The 26,844-nt window shown below is 47.4% G+C and overlaps 1 protein-coding gene across 2 annotated transcripts in view; it reads left to right on the plus strand.

The window, feature by feature from the left end:
- Nucleotides 1-26,844, plus strand: part of EFTUD2 (elongation factor Tu GTP binding domain containing 2) — a 253,358-nt gene that overhangs the window by 201,236 nt on the left and 25,278 nt on the right. For both annotated transcript variants that reach the window (XM_086923883.1, XM_086923882.1), the window contains exons 17-19: nt 14,376-14,487; nt 14,691-14,831; nt 15,674-15,775. In XM_086923883.1, coding sequence (XP_086780009.1) covers nt 14,376-14,487; nt 14,691-14,831; nt 15,674-15,775 — 355 coding nt within the window. The remainder of the gene's footprint in view (nt 1-14,375; nt 14,488-14,690; nt 14,832-15,673; nt 15,776-26,844) is intronic.

Below are 26,844 nucleotides of genomic sequence, written 5' to 3' on the forward strand. Positions count from 1 at the left end.
GAAACTGGGATGGTGCAGTGAGCTAAAAAACGGTGTTGGATCTAGCCCTGATCTTTTGACTGGGTGAGAGCTTTCTGCTTAATTCAGAGACTCTGTCCCTCACCACCCCTTGTTGTAAATATTTTTGTCCACCCTAAGCGTGGAAGGGTATTCTCAGATGTGAGACCCTTGCTCATTGCACCATCAGGATTCAAGCAAACCGGGCCGAAGACGGCTGTAATGCCAGAAACCGGTCCCCGGGAGCTTGTTTCCTTCCCAGTGTAAGAATTGGCTTTTGTAGTTTGGTTTGCCCTGTTCCCATCATGCACTGGGACAGGATCAGACTAATTTGCATACAGCCAGGTTCTGAAACTGGGATGGTGCAGTGAGCTAAAAAAACGGTGTTGGATCTAGCCCTGATCTTTTGACTGGGTGAGAGCTTTCTGCTTAATTCAGAGACTCTGTCCCTCACCACCCCTTGTTGTAAATATTTTTGTCCACCCTAAGCGTGGAAGGGTATTCTCAGATGTGAGACCCTTGCTCATTGCACCATCAGGATTCAAGCAAACCGGGCCGAAGACGGCTGTAATGCCAGAAACCGGTCCCCGGGAGCTTGTTTCCTTCCCAGTGTAAGAATTGGCTTTTGTAGTTTGGTTTGCCCTGTTCCCATCATGCACTGGGACAGGATCAGACTAATTTGCATACAGCCAGGTTCTGAAACTGGGATGGTGCAGTGAGCTAAAAAACGGTGTTGGATCTAGCCCTGATCTTTTGACTGGGTGAGAGCTTTCTGCTTAATTCAGAGACTCTGTCCCTCACCACCCCTTGTTGTAAATATTTTTGTCCACCCTAAGCGTGGAAGGGTATTCTCAGATGTGAGACCCTTGCTCATTGCACCATCAGGATTCAAGCAAACCGGGCCGAAGACGGCTGTAATGCCAGAAACCGGTCCCCGGGAGCTTGTTTCCTTCCCAGTGTAAGAATTGGCTTTTGTAGTTTGGTTTGCCCTGTTCCCATCATGCACTGGGACAGGATCAGACTAATTTGCATACAGCCAGGTTCTGAAACTGGGATGGTGCAGTGAGCTAAAAAACGGTGTTGGATCTAGCCCTGATCTTTTGACTGGGTGAGAGCTTTCTGCTTAATTCAGAGACTCTGTCCCTCACCACCCCTTGTTGTAAATACATACAAGAAGGGAAGCTTATATCAAACGCGTCCATTAAGTGTGCGCTGGACGCAGCTGACACTGCAGCCAGGGCAATCAATACAAGTGTGATGTTACGAAGACATGCCTGGCTCAGAATCTCCGGCTTCAAGCCAGAGATACAAACCACCATTCTTAATCAGCCGGTTAACCCTGATCACTTATTTGGCCCAGAGGTGGACACCACTCTAGAAAAAATAAAGAAAGACACAGAGACTGCAAAGTCTATGGGGGCCCTACAGTCGCAGCAGTTCAGGGGTGGTTCTTTTCGTCACTCCAATAATAGAGGAGCTTCCAGAGGCCAGCTTTCCCAGCAGAGACAATACAATAAAGGAGGCACGCAGACCACCTACAACAAGAACAATAGGGGTGGCTACCGTGGAAACAGCACCAAGGGCAGAGGTCGTGGAAACAACAGCTCCCGATCCTCCGCCACTAACAAACAGTGACGTCTTGTCACTGCCCCTGACCATACCATACCGGTCGGGGAGAGACTACAACAGTTCCTGCCGGTCTGGAAATCCATCACTACAGACAGGTGGGTGAGGCAGCTTATCCAGTACGGTTATTGTCTGGAGTTAACATCCACTCCACCCAACATACCCCCAAGGCACCGTCCTTTGTCCGCAGAGCATTTACAATTATTGCAGCAGGAGGTAGTCAGTATGCTGCAAAAAGGAGCCATAGAGCTTGTGCCTGTGGAAGAAAGAGGTACAGGGGTGTACTCGCTATACTTCTTGATCCCAAAAAAGGACGGGTCCCTCAGACACATACTGGACCTCAGGCCCCTAAACCAGTACATTCTATCAGAACACTTTCACATGATCACATTACAGCAGGTTCTACCGCTACTCAGTCAGGGAGATTTCCTCGCAACATTAGATCTCAAAGATGCATATTTCCATATACCGCTACACCCGTCACACAGGAAATATCTCAGGTTTACCATTCAGAATCAGCATTATCAGTTCAAGGTCCTCCCTTTCGGAGTAAAAACAGCACCCAGGGTGTTTACCAAGTGCTTGGCGACAGTGGCTGCACACCTACGGAGGCAGAATGTTCACGTCTACCCTTATCTGGACGACTGGCTTATTCAGGCGAAGTCAGCCCAGCAATTTGCCGCTCACTTGTCCCACACCATTCACCTTCTTCACGATCTGGGGTTCTCACTGAATTATCCAAAGTCCCACCTCCAGCCCGCCCACGTACGGCAGTACTTGGGCCCAGCAATAGACACTCTGGCAGCCAAAGCACAGCCAAATTCAGTGAGGATCAACAGCATGCAATTGCTGATACAGAAATTCAAACCGCAACACTCACTTCCAGCACGAGTGTTCATGCAGTTGATAGGCATGATGGCCTCCTGCATCTTCATAGTTCCGCACGCAAGACTACATATGCGTCCGCTTCAGGAGTGTTTAGCACGTCAGTGAAATCAGGCTCACGGACAATTAAAAGACCTAGTGTTGGTGACCGGTCGCGCATACAACTCTCTGCATTGGTGGAATCCACAAAACCTTTGCAGGGGCCGACCGTTCCAGGAGCCTGTGCCACAGATTATACTGACGACGGACGCATCTCTCCAGGGATGGGGAGCTCATGTACTCCACTACACAGTGCAGGGACTATGGACGGCACAGCAAAAGAATATGCACATCAACCTTCTGGAACTGATGGCTATCTTCATGGCAATGAAAGCATTCAAGGTACATTTGTGCAACAAGGTTGTGTCGATCCGGACCGACAACATGACGGCCATGTACTACATACAGAAACAGGGAGGTACACACTCTCCACATTTGTCTCACCTGATCAGAGCATGTGGAAGTGGGCCATTCAGAGGAACATCTTCCTCATGGCAGAACACCTCCCAGGCAAGGACAATCAGATGGCGGACCTGCTCAGCAGGCACAGCCATCAGATGCACGAGTGGGAGATACATCCATCAGTACTCCACCCGTACTTCCAGCAGTGGGGTCATCCACAAATAGACCTCTTCGCCACAAGGGAAAACGCAGAATGCCAAAGCTTTGCCGCCAGGTTTCCACACCCACACCCACAGTCGCAGGGAAATGCGATATGGATGAACTGGTCAAGCATATTTGCGTACACTTTTCCCCCAGCACCACTAATACCGCTAGTGGCACGCAAGCTGAAGCAACACTCGATGACTCTCATCCTGGTTGCTCCAACGTGGACACACCAACCATGGTACACCACATTTCTAGAAATCTCCGTGGTACCGCATCAAAGGCTGCACCTCACGCCTAGGCTTTTGACGCAGAGCCATGGCGACATTCAGCATCCAGATCCGCAACAGCTCAACCTGGCGATCTGGCTCCTGAGGTCTTAGAATTTGGCTACCTCAACCTGCCTCCTGACTGTATGGATATCATAAAGGAGGCAAGGAAGCCCACCACTAGAGCATGTTATGCGGCAAAATGGAAGCGATTTGTCATTTATTGTACCAACAACGACATTAATCCGCTAGATCCATCTACCCAAAACATCATCTGTTATCTGTTACATCTATACAAATGCAATCTGGCCTATGCTTCCATTCGTATACATTTATCCGCAATAGCAGCTTATCTCCAAAACAGGCAGCATCTCTCACTTTTCAGAGTGCCTGCAATCAAAGCCTTTCTGGAGGGACTCAAACGAGTTATTCCTCCCCGACACCCACCAGCAGCTGTATGGAACCTAAATGTGGTCCTCACCAGACTAATGGGTCCACCTTTTGAGCCTCTACACTCATGCGAGATACAATTCTTGACATGGAAAGTGGCTTTCCTAATAGCAATCACATGGCTACGACGAGTTAGTGAACTTCAGGCACTAACTATCCAGGAGCCATTTATACAGATTCACTCCAACAGGGTGGTACTACGCACTAACCCTAAGTTTCTGCCTAAGGTAGTTTCACAGTTCCATATCAATCAAAGTATAGAACTGCCAGTGTTCTTCCAAAATCCTGATTCAGTGGCAGAAAGAATGCTCCACACACTAGATGTCAAAAGAGCTCTAATGTACTACATATATAGGACAAATGATTTTAGGAAGACAAAAGAACTGTTTGTTGCCTTTTCCCCACAACACAAAGGCAACCCCATTTCCAAAGCAGGTATAGCCAGGTGGATCGTTAATTGCATACAGATTTGCTATCAAAAGGCTAAGCGCACATTAACAGTTCCCCCAAGAGCCCACTCCACACGAAAGTTGGGGGCCTCCATGGCTTTCCTTGGAAACATTCCTTTAGAGGAAATCTGTAGAGCAGCCACATGGTCTACCATACACACATTTACAAAACACTACTGCGTAGATGTGCACTCCAAACAGCAGGCAGCAGGCTGTTCTAAAAACACTCTTTCAGACTGCTGCAGCTGGCACGGGTGGCCGCCGCTAATAGAGGGACTGCTATATATTCTATGCACAGATATGAATTCAGCAGCCCACATGCCTCGAACCGAATATGTTACTTACCAGTATGCATCTGTTCTTGGCATGTAGGGCTGCTGACATTCATATCGCCCGCCCTCCTCCCCGGCGCTCGTAGCGGCTGCAGCACTCAGAATTACTCTTAGTATGGTCATCACTTACTGCATTACACTCCATCTCTGCCACAATGGCGAAAAACAATCTAAGGATGGAGTCGATGCCAGGGGAGGAGCCACCTTTCTCGTGATGCTTCGAGGACTCTTCCAGGACAACAATGTGCAATCATCCGGACCCAACACTAGGCGGCGATCTATGCACAGATATGAATGTCAGCAGCCCTACATGCCAAGAACAGATGCATACTGGAAAGTAGCATATTCGATCCTCTTCCGCCACAAAACAGTGACTTCCCTCTGCTCCCCCCACAGCATTCCACTCCTGTAGGGGGCAGATTAACCCAGTCCCTGCCTGTCTGGAACTCCATTACAACAGACAAGTGGGTAAGAGATTATCCAACATGGCTACTGCCTAGAACTTACAGCAACCCCTCCAACCATACCTCCCAGGCAGCGTCCAATGTCCACAGACATCTGACTCTTCTTCAACAGGAGGTTCTATCACTTCTACAAAACAATGCTATTCAAAGAGTTCCTTTAGAAGAACAAGGAACAGGGGTTTACTCGCTGTACTTTCTAATTCCCAAAAAGTACGGAACACGAAGGGCAATTCTCGACCTCAGGACCCTCAACCATTACATACAATCAGATCATTTTCATATGATCACTCTACAACAAGTGCTTCCACTGCTGCAACAAGGCGACTTCCTTACAGCACTAGATCTAAAGGACGCCTACTTCCATATCCCCATACATCCTGCCCACAGAAGGTATCTAAGGTTTGTACTGGAAGGACAACACTAACAGTTCAAAGTCCTCCCATTCGGAGTGACAACGGCACCAAGAGTATTCACAAAGGGCCTAGCAGTGGTAGCAGCACATCTCAGAAGACAACAAATACATGTCTTCCCTTATCTGGACGACTGACTCATAAAAACCAAGTCATTCAATCAGGGTGTCCAACACACACATCAAACATTTCAAACATTGCACGACTTAGGGTTTACAATAAACTACACCAAGTCGCACCTGCAGCCTTCGCATGTACATCAGTACCTAGGAGCTACACTAAACACGACTACAGCCCTAGCGTATCCCAGTCCAGCCAGGATACAAAGCATTCAAGCCTTAGTCACCACTTTTCAACACCAGCAGTCTCTGCAAGCCAGGGTGTTCATGAGACTAATAGGCATGATGGCATCTTGCATCTTCATAGTACCGCACACAAGATTGCAAATGCGCCCATTACAAGAATACATCAGTGGAACCAAGCTCAAGGTCAACTAACAGACCTGGTGTTGGTAGACAGCCGCACGCATCGCTCTCTGCAGTGGTGGAACACCAAAAACCTGACAAAGGGGCGGCCGTTCCTCAAGCCTGTTCCACAAGTAGTGCTAACAACAGACGCATCCCTCACAGGATGGGGAGCCCATCTCTTACATCACACAACTCAAGGCCAATGGACCAATCAACAAACACTGTTCCATATGAACCATCTAGAGCTGCTAGCAATATTCTTAGCACTCAAAACTTTTCAACTCCAAGTAGAAAACAAAGCTGTCCTAGGGGGGACACACTCTCTGCAACTGTTCCAACTTGCACAGAACATTTGGAGATGGGCCATTCCTCAAAACATTTATATGTTAGCGGAACACCTTCCAGGAGTTCACAATTAGATAGCAGATCTATTAAGTCGGCAGTCGCAACAGATTCACGAATGGGAACTACATCCACAAGTTCTTCAGCCATTCTTCCAAAGGTGGGGGCACCCACACATAGATCTGTTTGCCTCACACGAAAATGCAAAATGCCCAGCCTTCGCCGCCAGGTTTCCACGCCCACTGTCCGAAGGCAATTATTATTATTATTATTATTATTATTATTGTGTCTTTTGTAAAGCGCGCAGCTACCCCAACGGGGTGTCCCGGCGCTGAATAATTAACAGCTAGTCCCTTCAGGCAGAGAGTTATAGGCAAAAGAGGTGAGTTTTCAAAGCCCGGCGGAATTCAGGTTCAGATTTAATCAAGCGCAAACGCAGAGGTAGCTTATTCCATCGTTGGGCGGCTCCTAGCTCAAATGTTTTGCCTCCAGAACGGGACTTTTTAAATCTAGGGATGGCCAATAGAAGTTTAGAGTTAGAGCGAAGAGCTCTTGAGTTACAGTAAGGACGAAGGATGGTTCTGAGATGGGCAGACCCATTGCCCTGAGTGGAGCGATAGGCTAGTGTCATGGCTTTAAACTCAATTTGTTTACTCGTGGGCAGCCAATGCAATTCGCTGAGAAAAGGAGAAATGTGCTGCCTGCACGATAGACCTCCAATCAGGCGAGCGCTTCATTTTGGACTGTTTGAAGTTTATGGCAGAGGCCGGAGGATAGACCTAAATAGAGTCCATTTGCATAATCCAAAAGCGAGATAATTAGTGCATGAACAATCGTCTTTCTGTTAGCGCTAGGCAAGTAATTTATGAGTTTTTTTTAGCGTTTTTATCTTAGTAAAACATGCTGCTGAGACTGATTGGACCTGACACTCTAGTGACAGCTGTTGATCCCAAAGGACTCCCAGATTCCTAACCGAATCCTTCGGGATCGGGGCTTGGCTGAGGTCTTCTGGCCACCAGATATTAGAGTCTAGTGGGGATGGCTGATTAAAGAAGAGCACTTCAGTTTTTGCTGCGTTCAGTCTCAAAAAGTTAAGATCCATCCATTTAGCGATGTCTCTGATGCAAGATTTAAGGGGGTCAAAAATGGAAGGAGATGGCTTCTCAAAAGTAAAAAGCAACTGGATGTCGTCTGCATACGACGTTGTTTTGATGCCAGACTTGGAGATCAGGTCAGCTAGCGGGGAGAAATAGACATTAAAAAGAAGAGGACTTAATGAAGAGCCCTGGGGGACGCCCCATTTCAGCGGCCTAGGTGTTGAAGTGAAGGGGGTGTGTGAACATGTTGGGTTCGGTTTGACAGGAAGGAGCCTATCCACTTGAGGACCTTGCCCTGTATTCCTATATTCCTCAATCTGTCCAGTAGTATGGGGTGAGAGACGGTGTCGAATGCTGCTGATAAATCCAGCAGCACCAACACCGCCCACGAGCCCCAATCCAGTGTCCATCGGACAGAGTCCGCCATCTCAATAAGGGCCGACTCCGTGCTATAGCCTTTGCAAAACCCATGCTGGGAATCATGGAAAAGACCATGACTCTCGATGAAGCCAGCAATTTGTTGGTGGGCTAGTTAGTCGCTCCAGAATCTTAGCTAGAGCGAGGAGAAGCGATATCGGCCTATAGTTAGCCGGATTTTCTGGATCTGCGTTGGCCTTTTTTAGGATCGGAACTAGAGAAGCATGCTTCCAGGCTTCTGGGTAAATGCCTGAGCTCAGAGAAGAATTCCATATAGGGTTAAAAAAAAGGGTGAAGGAAGGAAGCTAATGCTTTGTATTGTTTTATCGGCCAAGGGTCCCCAGGGGTGCCTGACCTACATCTGAGTAGTTCCCTTAGAGAAGACTCCTCAGATATTTCAGTAAACTCGGAGAGGGCAGGACCTTGGTTATGCATGTCAATCTGTGCCACAGGGGATCCAATGCTGTCTCCAGTGGGAAAAGAGGCATATATCTGAGCTATCTTAACCTAAAAAAAAAATGCGATATGGATGAACTGGTCAGGCAGATTTGCGTACGCTTTTCCGCCTCTCTCACTCATCCCATTAGTAGTGCGCAAGCTCAAACAGTTTCTCACATTGATCCTGGTAGCTCCAACATGGGCACGCCAACCGTGGTTCACCACACTACTAGATCTCTCTCTAGTTCCACATCAAAAGCTACAGCTCACACCCTCCCTGTTAACACAGAACCATGGCGAAATCAGACACCCAGACCCAAACCAACTGAATTTGGCGATCTGGCTCCTGAAGTCTTAGAGTTTGGTTATCTAAAACTACCACCAGACTGTATGAACATCATTAAAGAGGCTAGGAGACCTACTACAAGAGCCTGTAATGCCGCTAAATGGAAAAGATTTGCCATTTATTGCAACAATAACCAAATTGATCCCCTGGATGCCTCCATCCAGAATATCATTTGTTACCTTTTACATTTACAAAGGTCTAATTTGGCATATTCTTCCATACGCCTGCACCTTGCGGCAATTGCAGCCTATTTACAAAACAGACAACATCTGTCTCTCTTCACATTACCTGCAATAAAAGTATTCATGGAAGGATTAAAAAGAATAATCCCACCCAGATTGCCACCTTCTCCTGTGTGGAACCTGAATCTTGTCCTTACAAGACTCATGGGGCCCCCTTTCGAGCTTCTACATAAATGTGAACTGCAATTTCTAACATGGAAAACAGCTTTCCTTGTTGCCATTACTTCTCTCAGAAGAGTAAGTGAGATACAAGCTTTCACTATACAAGAACTATTTTTTCAAATACATCCTAACAAAGTGGTTCTCAGATCCAATCCAAAATTTCTTCCAAAGGTCATCCCTCCTTTTCACCTAAATCAATCCGCTCCAGTTTTTTTATCTTAATTAGATGCACACGCATGGATATCCTTTTTTTCGTTACTTCTACTAACTCCATCATTTCCCATCATGGTGAAAAACAATCTAAGGATGTAGCCGATGCCCATGCGCAGTATTGTCCAAGGGAGGAGTCACCTATCTCGTGACTACAAAGACTTCTTCCAAGAAGACAACAACCTGCAATCATCCGAGCCCAACACCAGGTGGCGATCTAATGCATAGTGTACAACTCTGCAGCTCTACATGCCAAGTAAGTAGCATTTTCCTTTTGGAGCCACTCAAGACATTTTGGCTAATACATGGTGGTTTACTCAGCTAGGAGTCATGCATGCATTGTCCACCGCGAGGAACTTGGTGGTCAAATTTGACTCTGATCTCTACTTTTGATCTCCGTTCCTGGCAGGTGCTGCCACCTGGTTTTTGCTACTGCGATCTTAAAAAAAGACTCTTCACATTCTCCCTCCCAACACTTTTAATTTATTGTCCGTTGCTTATTGCAGACAGAGTGAATTATGCCAATTCCCTTTATCTTGGCCTACCCCGCTGTCTCACTTACCACCTGCAGGTTGTCCAGCAAGGCTCATTCTTATGTTCCCCATCACCTGGTTATCACAACTACAGAGGACGGACAGATGTGGTGCCTCTGCGATGAGCCTTGATTATACAATAGAAAAATTCACCCAGACTGCAGTGACTGCTTCACAGCACCTGCAGCAACAAGGACAGCGACTTCAAACATTGAAGCGGAAAGAACAGCCATTGAGCTTTACATTGGAATTGCGCAAGTCACATATTCACTAGGGAACCCGGCTGGGTTTCTTAGTGAATACCCTTAATTTTATTTTCACCTGCACATGATTCCCACGTACTTCACCAACCTTGAGTAACTCCAACACCAGATGTCCCCCACATCATAGGTACTGAAGAGACCCGATATCCATGTTAGGGTCGAAACGCCATAGACAATTGAGAAAAGCGAACCAATAGAACTGGCATTCTATCATTCAATAGATGTTATGTAATTGGAAAAAGAAAAAAAGAAATTGATCGTTTTTTGTATATAACAAGGTTTATTTGAAACCTTGCACATATTGTTTCACAAATGTTTCCATATGCTTTGGTTCATAATTTCACTTGGGACACAATCCACACCTGTAAATAATTATTGTAGAATTTTTTCTGTATTAACTTTTGTTTCATTCAATACAATCATTGTACAACCCAAACCAGTGCTTTTTGAGTCTCTTTCTATCTGACATCCCACTTAATCCCTGCTTATATATCGATTTTTCGCTGTTTGCATTATTAATAAATAAGTATTGTTCCACAGGAACCACTGTCCTTTTAAAATACCATCACCAGGCAATGGTACAACGCCTAAAAATGGCCCCCAGTACCTGTAGGAAACTGGCACTTTATATGGTATTCCGCTAGGTGGTTATAGCGTGCTAGAAGTGTATAGGGCTCACTGTAAACTCAAAGTGTTGTGTTTGTGGTAGTGTGGCCAAGCAGCCTTAGGCCTAACACAGCGAAGTGTAAGGCATTTGTTATACACACATTGATCAATTAATGACTCGCAACTCAAAATGGAGATCCACACCAATTTTAGAAAAATAGGCTTCTCTGAAGTTTTATTTTAAGACCAAGATGTACGCAAAAAGGTAATTACCTTTTTCAGAAAAAATACTTTACATTTTAAAAAGTGGAAACTTCGTACAATTTTCAAGTTTTGCAATGTTAACCTATGGAAAGAAAACAAGAATGTAGTTTTTCAAGTAAGTGTATGACTTACAGATTTCAGTCTTCAGGGTTTCAGGTCAATGTCAGGCAAGGTTCAAATCGCACCAAAACTGTGGCACTGGGCCGGCCGGGTGCAGAGGTCAGATTCTGGGACGGTTCCCAATGTTAATCAATGGAGAATGAGGGTTCTCAAAGTCGTGCTGTTCACAGGTGAGTAAAGCGGTGTCAGGGGTCGATCTCCTTACCTTAAGGTTAGTACAAGGGGGGCCACAAGGCAGCACCAAACTTAAACCCTCAGCAACACAGTGGTGGCTGGGTGCAGAATGCATACACAATCCCATGGGGGGGATTGAGTTTGAAGAGAGGCTGCAGGCTCAGGAGGCCGGATGAAGATAACAAACAGTTGCCTTTGAAATTATAGGGAAACTGTCGATCAGGATCCCAAAGGCCCAGGAGCTTTTTGTGCAGGGGAAGACATGGCTTGGCAGTTCGGGCTGGACTGTTCCCATGAGGCACAGGGTCAGACTGATTTGCATATAGCCATGTCTGAACTGGGGTGGCAGAGTGGGCTAAAGAACGGTGATGGATTAAATCCAGATCTTTTGACTGGGTGTGAGTGTTTGATTGATTCAGATGCTCCGTCCATCACCACCCCCTTTTTGTACCGGGGTTCTTCTTCGGCATGAGAAAACTCTTACCAGGCAGGTCGCGGTCAGGAGTCTTTAGAATGAGGATGCAGGCGTCAAGGTGAGGTCTTGCAGCGGTCAGCCCACAGTGATCTCGTGCTCCGAAGCACTGGGGAACCTTCACAGGACCGGTCGGCCACTTTGACTCGGGCCGTGGGCATCTGGTGGAGAGATGGATCCAGAGATGAGTTTGTGGTTCCTCAGGGCAGAGTTATTTTCCTTTTGTAGATGGTTTCTTCTGGACAAGTCCGCTGTCCATGGGAGATTTAGAGTCTTTAGCCAAGGCAGGCGTCCTCCCAGGGCTTTGGAGGTTGCTGGGCCTGCAGGACGAGTCGTCTTTTTATAGCAGAAGCAAAAGGCAGCAGACAGACGGGCGAAGAGTCAGTCACTGGTCCTTCTCTCATGCTGGTGTGGCTGTTCAGGGTCTGGGATTCTTCGGTCGTCATGAATCTGATTTCAGAGTCTGGGGGTGCCCCCTAAATACTGGATTTAGGGGCATTACATGGGAGTCACAGGTAGGGACCAATGGGTTCTTAACCTGGGGAGTGTACAACCTCTATTATGCCACCCTCCTATCCCTGATTGGATATATCCCATCATCTTCAACTGGTGGCCACTGAAAAATCTGCATCCCTCGCCTTCAACACGTGAGGGGTGGATTTTGGCAACCCGGGGCACCTCTCTTATTCTCACTTATTTTTCCCGACGGTTCTCCGGCCAAAAGTGGGTGTTCGAAACGGAGGGCTGCCATCTGCTGCTAGCATCAGAGGCTGAGGTTGCCTTAAAAAGGCTACAAGGTCTTTGAAGCTTCCCTCTCGAGCACTGTGCCTTCCTGGGGGAGGAGGTGTGACACATCCGCCCAGGATGGGGTTTGTTTCTGGCCTCAGAGAGCAAGGGCTTTCAACACCGGGGTTCAGAACATGTTTGGTTGGTGGCACACTAGGGTTGGTAGGTTTTCAGGGTTACCTCTGAGGTGCCCGCTGGGAACATGTTTCAATAAATCCAACACTGGCATTAGTGTGGGTTTTTTGAGAGGAGTTGTTTGGTACCAAATACTCCTGGATTTAGTGGGGCCATCATGGTGATGGTAAAGTAGAGTTGTTGAGTTTCCAGCCCACGGAGTTGCTATGGCTTCCCTTTACAATATTAGACCTAAATATTGTAGGGGTTTATCTGTGCATGCAGATATGCCCACACCTAAATTATAGTGCATCCTGCCTTAGGGCTTGTATGGCCAGCTAGAGGATGACTTACCCATACCTTAGGCACCTTTGACATGGCACAAGTGTGGCATGTTGACTTTGTTGCTTTTCTCTGCACCAAGGCTGCAGGCTGCAGTGGCAGTTTGCATGACCTTGGTAATTGGCCCCTATGGGACCCTCTTCAGTTCCAGCGCCCTAGGTATCAAGGGTACCATTTACTAGGGACTTACAGGGAGGTCTGGTACAATCTTGGTACAGTTTTAGGAAAAGAACACTGATACTGAGAACCTGGACAATAGGGTCCCAGTACACTTCAGTCAAAGTTGCATCAAAAGCCAGGCAAAAGTGGGGGGTACTGCAACAGAAACCCACTTTCCCACAGTGCCTTAAATAATTCATTTTGAAACTCTTTGACACAATGGGCCTTCTACAAGAGAAGCCCTAAATATCTTACTGAGAGACTTGTTCACTATTGTCCCATACGATCCCTCCAGTCATCCAGCGTACATCGCCTGAGGATTTCCAAGGTTCATCTGGTCAGGAAAGTTGTTGAAAAATCTTCAATCTATGCTATGTTCTGTCCCCTTTGAAGTTTGTTTCAGGAAACGGTTGAAAGCTTGGCTATTCATTGCTGCTTAATATCGATCTTTGGTTTACCCTCTACTGGGCCATCGCCAGGGGCGCCCTCTTTACGGCAGCAGTTACGCTGTTTGTATCATTCTTTCTTTTATTGAACTCCCACACCACCAGGAGCTGTCAGGAGCCTTTGCTTCCTCTTTCACACACTGTCACTGATTGATAAAGCTGAAGATTCACAGTAAAATGTTACCTTAAGTATTTTTATCAGTTCTTTTTTCGATCATTTAAGCATTGGAGTGCTCTGGATGCAACTATGCCAATGCTTTGTATATTTGCTTTCCTCAATATCGACTTCATTTGGTGCAAAACTGTGCAGCTCAACTTTTACTTAACCTCCCTGGTTCTGCTCGCATTTCTAATCCTCTGCATTCGCTCCGCTGGTTGCCAGAGGGGAGAGGTATCATCAAAGTCTCTGCATTTGCTTGAAGTCTACGTAATTCACATTCCCCAACGTTTACATAGTCAGACTACATTGTCTTCAGGAAACAACTGAAAATAGGGTTGTTTACTTTGTGAACCTCTATTATATTGCAGCTCAGTTTCTTTCTGCGCCAGGACACCCTTAGGTATTTGTGCCCGCTACAAAACTCAAAATAATAATATTACGGTACAACAGGAAAAGACCAATCTGATCACAAGAGTGGCCCTCTTCCCCACATATTGGAGCACTTAAGGCTCTTCGCTCTCTGAATTCTCATATCAGAGTAAAAGGCTTTTTTCTTAAGTTAATTAAAGGCTCTTTGCTGTACAGTGATGTTTCTGACTATTGCTCTTCAGTGATATGCCTCAAAACATTCTCAAGAATTACAGCTGAATCTCTCTCTCTCTCTCTCTCTCTCTCTCCTTTGTTGCAGGTACCATATTGAAGTGAACCGTGTTCCTGCTGGTAACTGGGTCCTTATTGAGGGAGTAGACCAGCCTATTGTAAAGACTGCAACTATTACAGAGCCCAGAGGCAACGAGGAGGTAAAGCGTTTGAGAGAAGTTGCATGATTTCTATTCAAGCAGTGTAGCATGCTGTCATAAACCGCACTGACCTGCATTTTCTCACAGCCAACTTGTAGGATTGCATGAGCAGCTCTTCTTACAATGCAGCATTACTAGCTGTCGGATTTTATTTTTTGCTCCTCTGTCATTTTTAAATATTTTGCCTTTGAACTTGTTTACAGGCACAGATTTTCAGACCATTAAAGTTTAACACTACTTCGGTTATCAAAATTGCTGTGGAGCCTGTCAATCCTTCAGAGCTGCCTAAGATGTTGGATGGGTTAAGAAAAGTCAACAAAAGCTACCCTTCCCTCACCACGAAGGTTAGTGCTTGAAGTTAAATAGTCAGTACCTGGGGTGTTGTGATGTGGACACATGGGTTAGCATCCTAGGACTGCAGTAAGTGGATGTATTGTCGAGGGATTCAGGGGTATCAGAACCAGAATTGCTTATCTCTAGGTGATAACTTAACCTGCCCTTTCCTAGGAATCTTGAACATTATAATGTGTGTACTTCATTCTCCAGGTGCAATTTGCTGAACAGGGCTGCTTTTTTAAACACTCTCCTTCTTCCTGAATTATACTCCTAGAGCCTTCTTCTCATGGAGACTGGGACCTCGTGTGCTGTGTGCTCCTCCAGACAGAGCCTCCTTCCCAGGCTTTTGACCATTTGACTTTCATACTAACATATTACATTGAGTATATAGACCTATGGTGCAATATCGATCTATGTTGGCAGTAGGTTTAGGTACAAGAATATAAATGGTAACTTAAACTCCTTGAAAATGATGAATCCCCCCTGGGAGTACTCGCGCATGAATGCCAATTATAAATTGTATACATTATTAAGTAATGTATTATAGAATGTAGTTAGTATCAGCATCATTTATTTTGAATGCTCACAGTCCAGGACATTGTTTTCATACTGATAACTAAAAGTGACGTCATCAACTGTAGAACATTTTACACTTTCTATAATATTGTGAATTAACCTGAAAGTTGTGCATCATAATGAAGGCGATTAAGAGTTAACTATTTTCTCCAGCAGTATTCTGTGAAAGACTTCATTGTGTGGCGATAATTTGAGAATTTTCTTTCAACCTGAATGTCAAGGCAGCTTGAAGCCTCAGATTTGTGCTTAACAGTAGTTATTTTCTATGTTATAGGTGGAGGAGTCAGGAGAGCATGTCATCCTAGGCACAGGAGAGTTGTACCTGGACTGTGTCATGCACGATTTACGGAAGATGTACTCGGAGATTGATATCAAGGTGAGAAAGTGGGAATATGCATGATCTCCCCAAAAATATGTCTAGACTCTGCTTTCCTCATGACACTCCTTCACCACCTATCATGTAACAAACATTGGTAAAAACCAACAGGTCCCGTCTTTGGAACCTATTGGCGTTGTGTACAAATCCTGGGCACACGTATATATTATACAGTTGATACAGAACTGAAATGATAGTCAAGTTGACACCGGTGGTTTCATGAAGGTTGTTTTATGCAAGAATGTTCATAAAAGAAAACAACGCCAGTCGACATGTGTTTCGTCAACAGGTGACCTGTGACTCTTCAGGGCTTAAACACGTTATGCCAGAATCGAAGAACCAGTGATAATTCCAACCCAGTGTACGGGTACAAGGAGCAGCCACGGAGGAGGCCGTCTGAGATAGCGGAATACAACGGGCAGGTGCGTCTGTGTATGAGCGGCGCCTGGTGGTGCAGGGTCTAGCCATTGCTCGTCTCGCCGGTGGAGAATGGGAGAGCCCTTGTATAAAACAACCTTCATGAAACCACTGGTGTCGACTTCACTATAATTTTAGTTCTGTATCAACTGAATAATATATATACATGTGCCCAGGATTTGTACATGTTTTTCTGGCTATGAGCTCCTTGCTCATTCCTTATTCAGGGGCTTGGGTCTTCTCCTGACCTGGTAGCACCAAAAAGCAATTGTTCTTCGTTTCCTTATAACCCTGCATTGTTACCTGCCCAAGCGCCACTCACCTGCTACCTCAAAAACCTTTGCAGAAACCACCCATTGGCTTTGTCAGTGGTCTTTAGCCAAGCTGTAAGTCATCTCAGATGCTGTGCAGTATGGCTAAATAAGAAAAACAAGCCTATGAGGCGTCAACACTATAATAACGCAGACAAGATCAGCTATAAAAATGCCCTTTCCAACTATAAAAAACTGATCACATCCGAGAAAACCACTTACTACACCAACCAAATCAACCAGGCCAAAAACTCATCAGGAAAACTGTTCCAGGTAGTAACATACCTGTCCAATCCTCCTCCACCCCCCTCAGAGGGATCACAGGACCTCTCAGATGCACTGGCCAAATTTTTTGAAGATAAGGTCAGAGCCATTTTCTCCACCTTTGCACCTGACCCTTCCTTATCCCCTACCGAGCACCCTACGACAAATAACACTCCAAATTTCTCAGCCTTCGAAAATATCACGAAAGATACGGTTCAACCCCTCATCGCCCGAACCAAATCTGGATCTCCATTTGATCCATGCCCTCCTGCTGTTCTCAACCTTATCCCAGAAGCTGTTGCCCCGTCACTCACTACGATCTGCAACGCAATGTTCACATCCGGCACCTACCCTTCAGTATGGAAGGAAGCCATTATCAAACCGCTACTCAAAAAACCCAGTCTAGACCCGTCTCTCCCATCCAGTTGAAGGCCTATTGCATGCCTTCCTTTTCCAGCCAAAATCTTTGAAAAGATCATGAACCAGCAACTGGCAACTTACATCCACAACAACAACTTACTGGATGACACCCAGTTCGGGTTCCGTCAGGGACACGGCACAGAGACACCTCTCCTGAAGGCGGCGGACGAGATTCGATCCATTATGGACAATGGAGGAGCTGCAATCCTCATACTTTTAGATCTGTCCGCAGCCTTCGACACGGTCGATCATGCCACTCTGATCGACCGTGTCGCGGCCATAGGAGTAAGGGACAAGGCTAAGGAGCTTCTGGCCTCATTCTTGTCAAACCGCCCACAAACGGTGAAGCTGGGACAATACACTTCCCAGACCTTCTCCCTGCCTTGCGGTGTACCACAGGGATCCTCGCTAAGCCCGACAGAGTTCAATATATATGTGTCTGACTTAGCGAGGGTCATCAAGTCCCACGGTATCTCTCTCACTACATACGCAGACGACACACAACTGGTGTTGTCCGTATTCGATGATGGCCAAACGGTAGCGTCAAACTTCCAATCTGGCATGGAAGCAATAAGCTCCTGGATGTCATCAAATTGCCTCAAGCTAAATTCTGATAAAACAGAAGTGATGACATTCGGGAGACTACAACCAACATGGTCTCCTCAATGGTGGCCCCAACAAATGGGACAACCTCCAGTACCAGTGGTCAAGGTACGAAATTTGGGGGTCATCTTCGACAAAAAACTGTCCTTCCAGCAGCACGCAAACTCAGTGGTCTCATCTGCCTTCCACACCTTAAAAAAAATCAAAAAACTCATCCCGTACCTACCATCTTCCGCAGGCAAAACTTTAGTCAGCACGCTAGTCTTTTCCAAGACCGACTATTGTAATGCCTTACTCCTAAATGCACAACAAAAGGTCCTCAATAAATTACAGACTGTACAGAATGCAGCAGCTAGGACCCTGCTACGCATTCCTAAATTTGCATCTGTCTCCCCCTACATCCAACAGCTGCATTGGCTGCCGGTAAGGAGCCGCATCAAATTTAAAGCCTTGTGCATAGCGTACAAAGCCATTCATAACCATGGCCCCCTATTTCTAAAACAAGCCTTTCGCCCACCCGAACAGCAAAGAACATTGCGTTCATCTTCTGCCCATCTGCTAACAGTCCCCCGCACAAGAAGGGCTAACTGGGGAGACAAACGTTTCACCGTTGCCACAGCTAGACTGTGGAACACTCTCCCTCTCCACCTTAAGTGTGCACCTACCCTGCTTAAGTTCAGAAAAAATCTGAAAACATGGCTATTCCATGCCTAGTTTCCTTTTCCTACGGAGAGTTCTGTGTCACAGCGCCGAGACCCGCTCGGGTATTTGCGCGCTCTAAAAATCGCCAAAAATAAATAAATAAATAAATCCGCTTCTGTTTTCTTTTATTTGCAAATTCGGGTGGACTCAGCAAAAAAAAAGTGAATTTTTGACTTTTTATTTGCTATGGGGATGAGCCTAAATATGAAAAACAAGCCTATGAGGAATCCACTTCAGTCTTCTTTTATTTGGCAATCCGGGTTAGCTCAACAAATAAAAAGACAAAAATTCCTTTTTTTTTTCCTATGGGGACGAGGCAGCAAATGCAACAGAGAGGAAGCAACACAGGTGGCATGAGTGGAGAGAACCGCTGACACAGAAAGAGCAACATGGAGCACTTGGGTAGGGAAGAAAAGCAAACAGATGCGATAGAGAGCATGGTGTAGCTTGGGGGGAGGGGAGTCGCACATGAGTGGGCATATCATATAGGGTGAGAAGCACATGGGTAACAGAGAAAATACAGCCTGCTTGGGAGGAAGGGGTGGGCGCGAGAGAAGTACACCAAGGAGAGAGTTGGAAAGCACACACACTCCCATGGAGTGCTTAACCAAAAAAAAAATGAGTACTTGAAAAGTAAGCAGTGGAAGAACACAGGGCCATTCTCCAGGGAAGAGACTGGTACAAGAAAAGAAAGTAAAGCCCATACAAGCATTAGCAGGATTGCTTCTTGTTTTAGAGAATATCCCTTCCTCTTCCTGGCTACCTCCTTATAATCCTTATAATTCTTGAATTGAGAATACCTCGCTTATCATGGATATCTCCCTGGTTTTTCTCGCGTTAGCTAATTATAGTCTATAATCTTTGGAGCGTGCAACCCCTCTCTGGCTCTTTCACACCTTTGACAATGATCCATTATCACCTAGAGGTCAAAACACTGTTGACTCTTTCCCATGAGCAATATCTTACTGGAAATGTTGGAAGCTATCGTTTGTACACTGGAAATATTCACCTACAGTGTGTGCCATGTGCAAGCACCAGTCACTCTTAACTATTAAAATAGAATTTGTTTTTAAACTTAGTAATTCTGCCTATTGAGTAAAATGTGTGCTTTTAGCATGTAAATTCTCACTCAGTATTTTAAAAAATATATTTTTTTTATTCCGTGTTTGATTGCTTTCTGCATTCAATTTGATAGGAAGTATTGTACCTTATAATGCACTCTGTGACCACAAGTTCCTATTTATCCTAAGCAGACCCTTGTTTTTTCTACCTCTTAACAAGAAACTTCTGCACAAGGCTCTGAACTCAGTGAGTTCGGGAGAAATGTGATCAAGATTTTGATCCATGCAACAAAGTCACTTGACTGGTAGATTAAAATGACAATTTCGCTGGACAAGTTATGAAAATGACTTACTGTAGCCTAGGAAGAGCTTATTTGGCAAATTCAGCCCAAGTTACACTTTCTGGTCGCTAGCATCTGCTTCATTTGAGTTAATCTCCTAGTTTGTGGTCCTTTGTTGATGCCCTTTGCTAAGGAGGCCGCTCAGTAGCGTAGGAGCGACCTCTGACCCTGCTCGCAGGCAGGTCGCTCCCCATGCCACCACACGGCCGCCAGCTGCCTCGTACCTGCTCCCTGCCGCCCGCCATCTTTCCCGCTGTTTCCCGCCGCTGCGTCCCTGCGGCCCCACCCCCCTGCTCCCCATTGGACACCCCGCTCCCGCCTCTCAGCTGCTCCTCCCTCTCCCCCTCCTAAGGAGGCTGCGCAGTGACGTAGAAGCGACCTCTGACCCTGCTCGCAGGCAGTTCGCTCCCCACACCACCACACGGCCGCCAGCTGCCTAGTACCTGCTCCCTGTTTTCCCGCCGTTTCCCGCTCCTTCCCGCCACTGTGTCCCTGCGGCCCCGCCCCCCTGCTTCCCATTGGACACCCGGCTCCCAGCTGCACCTCCCTCCCTATTCCCCTCTTATGGAGGCCGCGCAGCGGGCGCGCCGCCGGCGAGCCAAAGGCAAGCCCGTCTGCACCTGGACCGCGCCCAACGCCAGAACCCCTGGACCCTACAAACGCCACAACAATGGACTCTGCTAAGATGCCAGCACCCTCTAGGCACTCAACGCCTGCCGGAACCACACCTGCTCCCTAGCCGCCCCGAAACTAAATCACCGACCTTTCTCCTGCCACACCTGCAGCTTCATCTGCGACAGAGCCACCAAACCTCCAAGGACTGGACCCAACCACCTCCGCTGCATACTCCTTAACACCCACTCCGCAATAGGAATAGCAATCGTCTAAAAGTCCACCCTCAAGGTTGCCACCCACACAGACGACACCGCCGAACACCTGCACTTCCGGATCCACATCGACCCCCAACACCACCCTCAGAGGAACACTCATCTACAGACCCCTCGGACCCCGACTCCATCGCCGACCTCGCCAGCATTTATGCACTAACCTCCACGGACTACATCCTCCTCGGGGACCTGAATTTCCACCTCGAGAACAACGACAACACCAACTCTGCCACCCTGATCAACAACCTCGGCCAACTCGTCACCGCACCCAACCACGCCGCTGGCAACACGCTGAACCCCGTCTTCTCCACAGGCACCCACGTCACCTTCGACCACACCACCGAACTCCACTGGACCGACCACTGCTGCATCCATTTCACCATCAATAAACCAACCACGCACCACCGCACCCAACAGCTACTTCGCCGCTGCTGGAGCAAGTCACCGAAGACCAGCTGATCAACACCCTCACCCAAACCCACCCACCGGCCCCACCAACCCAGACACCGCAGCCCGCAACCTCAGACAGTGGATCGACTACTGCGCCAACATCCTTGCCCCACTCAAGGAACCCTCCAACAACCACGCCAGCAAGAGAGCCACCTGGTTCACTGACGAGCTGCAGACCTTCAAACGCGCATGCCGGAAACTGGAGAACATATGGCTCCACGAACGCACTCCGGACAACCACGCAGCCCACAAGGACGCCACCCGCAGACATCACCACTTCATCAGATTAGCCAAGAGATCCTCCTTCAAAGACCGCCTGGATAACAACGCACACGACAGCAAAGAGCTTTTTAGCATCGTTAAGGAACTCTCCAACGACATACCGCCCTCACAAGAACTGTGCAACTTACTGGCCATCTTCTTCCAACGCAAGATCGCTGACATCCATGACAGCTTCAACACCATGACCGCCCGACTACGCCAGACCCAACCTCCCCTGTGAACACCACCAGCGCCAACCGCCTGACCTCCTGGTCCAACGTCAAAGAAGACGAGACACGCACGGTAATGAACTCCATCCACTCAGGATCTCCGTCAGACCCGTGCCCACACCACGTATTCAACAAAGCAGACGCCGCCATCGCACTCTAAATATGGAAGGTCATCAACATCTCCTTCGAAACAGTGACATTCCCGGAAAGCTGGAAACACGCCGAAATCAACGCCCTCCTCAAGAAGCCCAAGGCGGACCCCAAGGACCTCAAGAACTTCCGGCCCGTCTCCCTGCTCCCGTTCCCGGCCAAGGTCATCGAGAAAATCACCAACATGCAACTGGCCCACCACCTGGAAGACAACAACATCTTAGACCCGTCCCAGTCCGGTTTCAGACAGCCCTCATCGGCTCCACAGACGACATCAGGTGCCAACTAGACAACGGCGAAACATCAGCCCTCATCCTCCTGGACCTGTCAGCCGCCTTCGACACAGTCTGCCATCGCACTCTAAAGACACACCTTCTAGAATCCGAAATCCAAGAGAAGACTCTTGACTGGACCACGTCCTTCCTCTCCGGCAGAACCCAGAGCGTCCGCCTCCCGCCCTTACGATCCGAGGCCACCGACATCATTGCAGCGTCCCCCCATGGCTCATCCCTCAGCCCGACGCTGTTCAACATCTACATGGCCCCCCTCGCACAAGTGGCCCGCCAACACGACCTCAATATCATCTCCTACGCTGACACCCAGCTCATCCTCTCCCTCACCAAGGACCCGCACACCGCCAAAACCAACCTCCACAAGGGAATGAAGGCTGTCGCCGACTGGATGAGGAACAGCCGTCTGAAGCTGAACTCGGACAAGTTGGAAGTACTCATCATCGGACCCACCCCCTCAGCCTGGGAGGTCTCCTGGTGGCCGACCACACTGGGAACAGCACCGACACCCACCGACCATGCACGCAACCTAGGATTCATCCTCAACTCCTCCCTCTCCATGTCTAAGCAGGTCAACGCCGTCTCCTCCTCCTGCTACAACACCTTCCGCAGGATCTGCAAGTGCATCCCGACCGAAACAAGAAGAACGGTGACACAGGCTCTCGTCAGCAGCAGACTGGACTACGGCAACGCACTCTACGCAGGAATCCCAGCCAAACACCTACGACGACTACAACGCATCCAAAACGCCTCCGCCCGACTGATCGTCAACGTCCCCCGCCACAGCCACATCACCCCCCACCTGGGAGACCTGCACTGGCACCCCGTCGACAAGAGGATCACCTTCAAGCTCCTCATCCACGCACACCAATCACTCCACAACGCCGGACCAGCCTACCTGAACAGCAGACTCCGCTTCTACACATTCCGGCAGCAGATCCTTCTCCTATCTCGCCGCCAAGACCTTCCCTACCCACCTACCGCAGACCCAAGACCTACTCTCCTTCAGAAGACTCCTCAAGACCTTGCTCTTCGAGCAGTAGCAACATCCCCTCCCCTCAGCGCCTTGAGACCCTCACGGGTAAGTAGCGTGCTTTACAAGTACTCTGATTGATTGATTGATTTTCCTTTCAACCACTCTTTCAAATGTACGAAAAGTTCAATAGTGGAACTTTATTTCGTTGTTTTCTTTTCATGGAACTTACTCTTCAGGACTGCTTCATTAATCCCTTTTATTTAAGCTTGTCATACCTAAGTACACCTGAGCCCAAAAGCTTGAGTGGATTTGGCCACTGGAATGAGGTGTATCTTAGTGTCAACTTTTCAATTCTGTGATCTTTGAAGACTTGTGTTCGAGGCATATGAGCTGCAGATCGTACACTTAACAATAGATCGCCACCTGGTGTTGGGCTCTGATGATTGCAGGTTGTTGTCTTCTTGGCCGGGGCAGAAGGGGGCTGGGGGCAGCATTTTAAGCCTCTGTGCACCCCCCCGACATTGCCCAGTCCGCATGCCTCCCGCCCCGACATTGGCCATACCGCCTCCTGCCTCCTGCCTTGAGCCTTGTGCCTTGAGCCTCCCGCCCGCCGCCCCCCGCCCCCCGCCCTGACATTGGGCATAGCGCCTACCGCCTCCCGCCTCCCGCCTTGAGCCTCCTGCCCGGCTTTGTAACCACACAATGTGCCAGACATTCCTGATCCTCAGTACTACCCAACAAAACCTTCCCCTCCAGAAGATAATATTGGGTTTAATCATCTATTAAATAGGGCTGCCCTTTACCATGGGGTTCCAATGCACTTTGATGCTATTGATGAGGATTTTTTACTGGACACATTTGAGCAGTCACAAAGATCTACGCAAATACTACCCATGATCAAAGGAGTCATTAAACATGCTCCAGACATATTTAAAGTTCCGGTACGATGTAGGGTGTTAAATCCAAGAATAGAAAAAATGTATAGACCAGCACCATCTGATCCAGTCTATAGTAAGGGACATCTGCCACTAGACTCTTTGGTAGTGTCTAATGCACGTAAAGGAGCCAATTCCCAGACCTCTGGTGACACGCCCCTTCCTGACAAAGAATCTAAAGTTATTGATGCGTCAGAGAAACGGATTTCTGCGCAGGCAACAAACATATGGCGCATTGCAAACACATAAGCCTTCGTCTCACACTATGTTAGGGCTCACTACGACCAATTAGAAAAACTAATGGAGCACCTCCCAGATCAATACAAAGATCAGGCAGCAGAGCTCTTACCAGAAGGCAAATTAATATCCAATGCCTCAATTAAATGTGCACTAGATGTAGCTGACACAGCATCAGAGCAGTCAATACTAGTGTTCTACTCAGACGTCATGTGTGGTTACGCATTTCAGGTTTGAAACCAGAGGTACAGACTACCATCTTGAACCAGCCCTTCAATCAGAACCAGTTGTTCGGGCGAGAAGTAGACAACACACTAGAAAAGATGAAGAAAGACACGGACACAGCTAAGTAAATGAGTGCATTACAATCCACACAGACTAGAAGTTCTTTTCGCCGCTCCTTTTATAGAGGAGGCTCCAAGCAGAGCGGCAAAGATACAACATCATCTTTTAAGACCCACTCACAGACCTCCTCTTACAAAGGCTACTTTAGAGGAGGATACAGAGGCAACAATAATAAGGGAAGAGGTAGAGGTAATAACAACCGCTCCTCTTCCACTCCCAAACAGTGACTTCCCTCTGCCTCCCCTACAGCATTCCACTCCTGTGGGGGGCAGATTATCACAGTTCCTACCTGTCTGGAATTCCATCACAACAGACAGATGGTAAGACAAATTATCCAACATGGCTACTGTCTAGAACTCACAGCAACCCCCCCAAACATAACACCCAGGCAGCGTCCAACATCCACAGAACTCATAACTCTGCTTCAGCAGGAGGTTATAGCACTTCTACAAAAAGATGCTATTCAAGTAGTTCCTTTAGAGGAACGGGGAACAGAAGTTTACTCCCTGTACTTCCTAATTCCCAAGAAGGATGGGACACTAAGACCAATTCTCGACCTCGGGCCCCTCAACCATTACATACATTCAGATCATTTTCACATGATCACTTTAACACAAGTACTCCCACTACTACAACAGGGGGACTTTCTTTCAACACTAGACCTAAAGGACGCCTATTTTCATGTTCCTATACATCCTGCGCACAGGAAGTATCTAAGGTTTGTCATACAAGGACAGCACTATCAGTTCAAAGTCCTTCCAATCGGGGTTACAACAGCCCCACAAGTGTTTACAAAGTGCTTAGCATTAGTAGCAGCACATGTCAGAAGACAACAGATACATGTCTTCCCTTACCTCGACGATTGGCTCATAAAAGCAAAATCGTTCAACCAGTGTGTCCAACACACAAAACACACAATTCAGACATTGCACGACTTAGGGTTTACAATAAACTACACCAAGTCACACCTAGAGCCTTTGCACGTTCATCAGTATCTAGGAGCTACCATAGACACATCTACAGCTCTAGCGTATCCCAGTCAAGCCAGGATACAGAGCATTCAGACCTTAGTCTCCCTTTTTCAACACCAGCAGTCTCTCCAAGCCAGAGTGTTCATGAGTCTGATAGGCATGATGGCGTCTTGCATCTTCATAGTTCCTCACGCAAGACTGCAAATGCGCCCATTACAAGAATGTCTAGCACAGCAGTGGAATCAGGCTCAAGGTCAGCTCACAGACCTGGTGTTGATAGACAGCCGTACATATCGCTCTCTGCAATGGTGGAACACCCAAAACTTGACAAAGGGACGGCCGTTCCTAGAACCTGTTGCACAGATAGTGCTCACGACAGATGCATCCCTCACAGGATGGGGAGCCCATCTCTTGCATTATACCACACAAGGCCAATGGAACAACCAACAAAGACAGTTCCATATCAACCATCTAGAGCTGCTAGCAATTTTCCTAGCACTCAAAACGTTTCAGGTACAAGTACGAAACAAAACTGTCTTAATCCGGACGGACAAAATGACAGCCATGTATTTTATACAAAAACAGGGGTGGGGGGGACACTCTCTGCAACTGTCCCAGCTTGCACAGAACATTTGGAGATGGGCCATTCCTCAAAACATACACCTGACAGTAGAACACCTTCCAGGAATTCACAATCAGATAGCAGATCTGATGAGTCGTCAGTCACAACAGATTCACAAATGGGAGATACACCCACAAGTTCTTCAACCATTCTTCCAAATGTGGGGGCATCCACAGATAGATCTGTTTGCCACCCACGAAAATGCAAAATGCCCAACCTTCGCCGCCAGGTTTCCACTCCCACGGTCGGAGGGGAATGCGATATGGATGAACTGGTCAGGCAGATTTGCGTACGCTTTTCCGCCTCTCCCACTCATTCCACTACTAGTACGCAAGCTCAGACAACAGTCTCTCAAACTAATTCTAGTGGCTCCCACATGGGCACGTCAGGCGTGGTTCACCACACTACTAGATCTCTTACTGGTTCCACATCAAAAATTACGGCTCACTGGAACCATGGAGAAATAAGACACCCAGAACCAAGCCAACTCAATTTGGCGATCTGGCTCCTGAAGTCTTAGAGTTTGGTTACTTAAACCTACCACCAGACTGTATGAACATAATTAAAGAAGCTAAGAGACCCACTACCAGAGCATG

The sequence above is a fragment of the Lissotriton vulgaris genome, chromosome 5, assembly GCF_964263255.1.
Source record: "Lissotriton vulgaris chromosome 5, aLisVul1.2, whole genome shotgun sequence".
NCBI lineage: Eukaryota > Metazoa > Chordata > Amphibia > Caudata > Salamandridae > Lissotriton > Lissotriton vulgaris.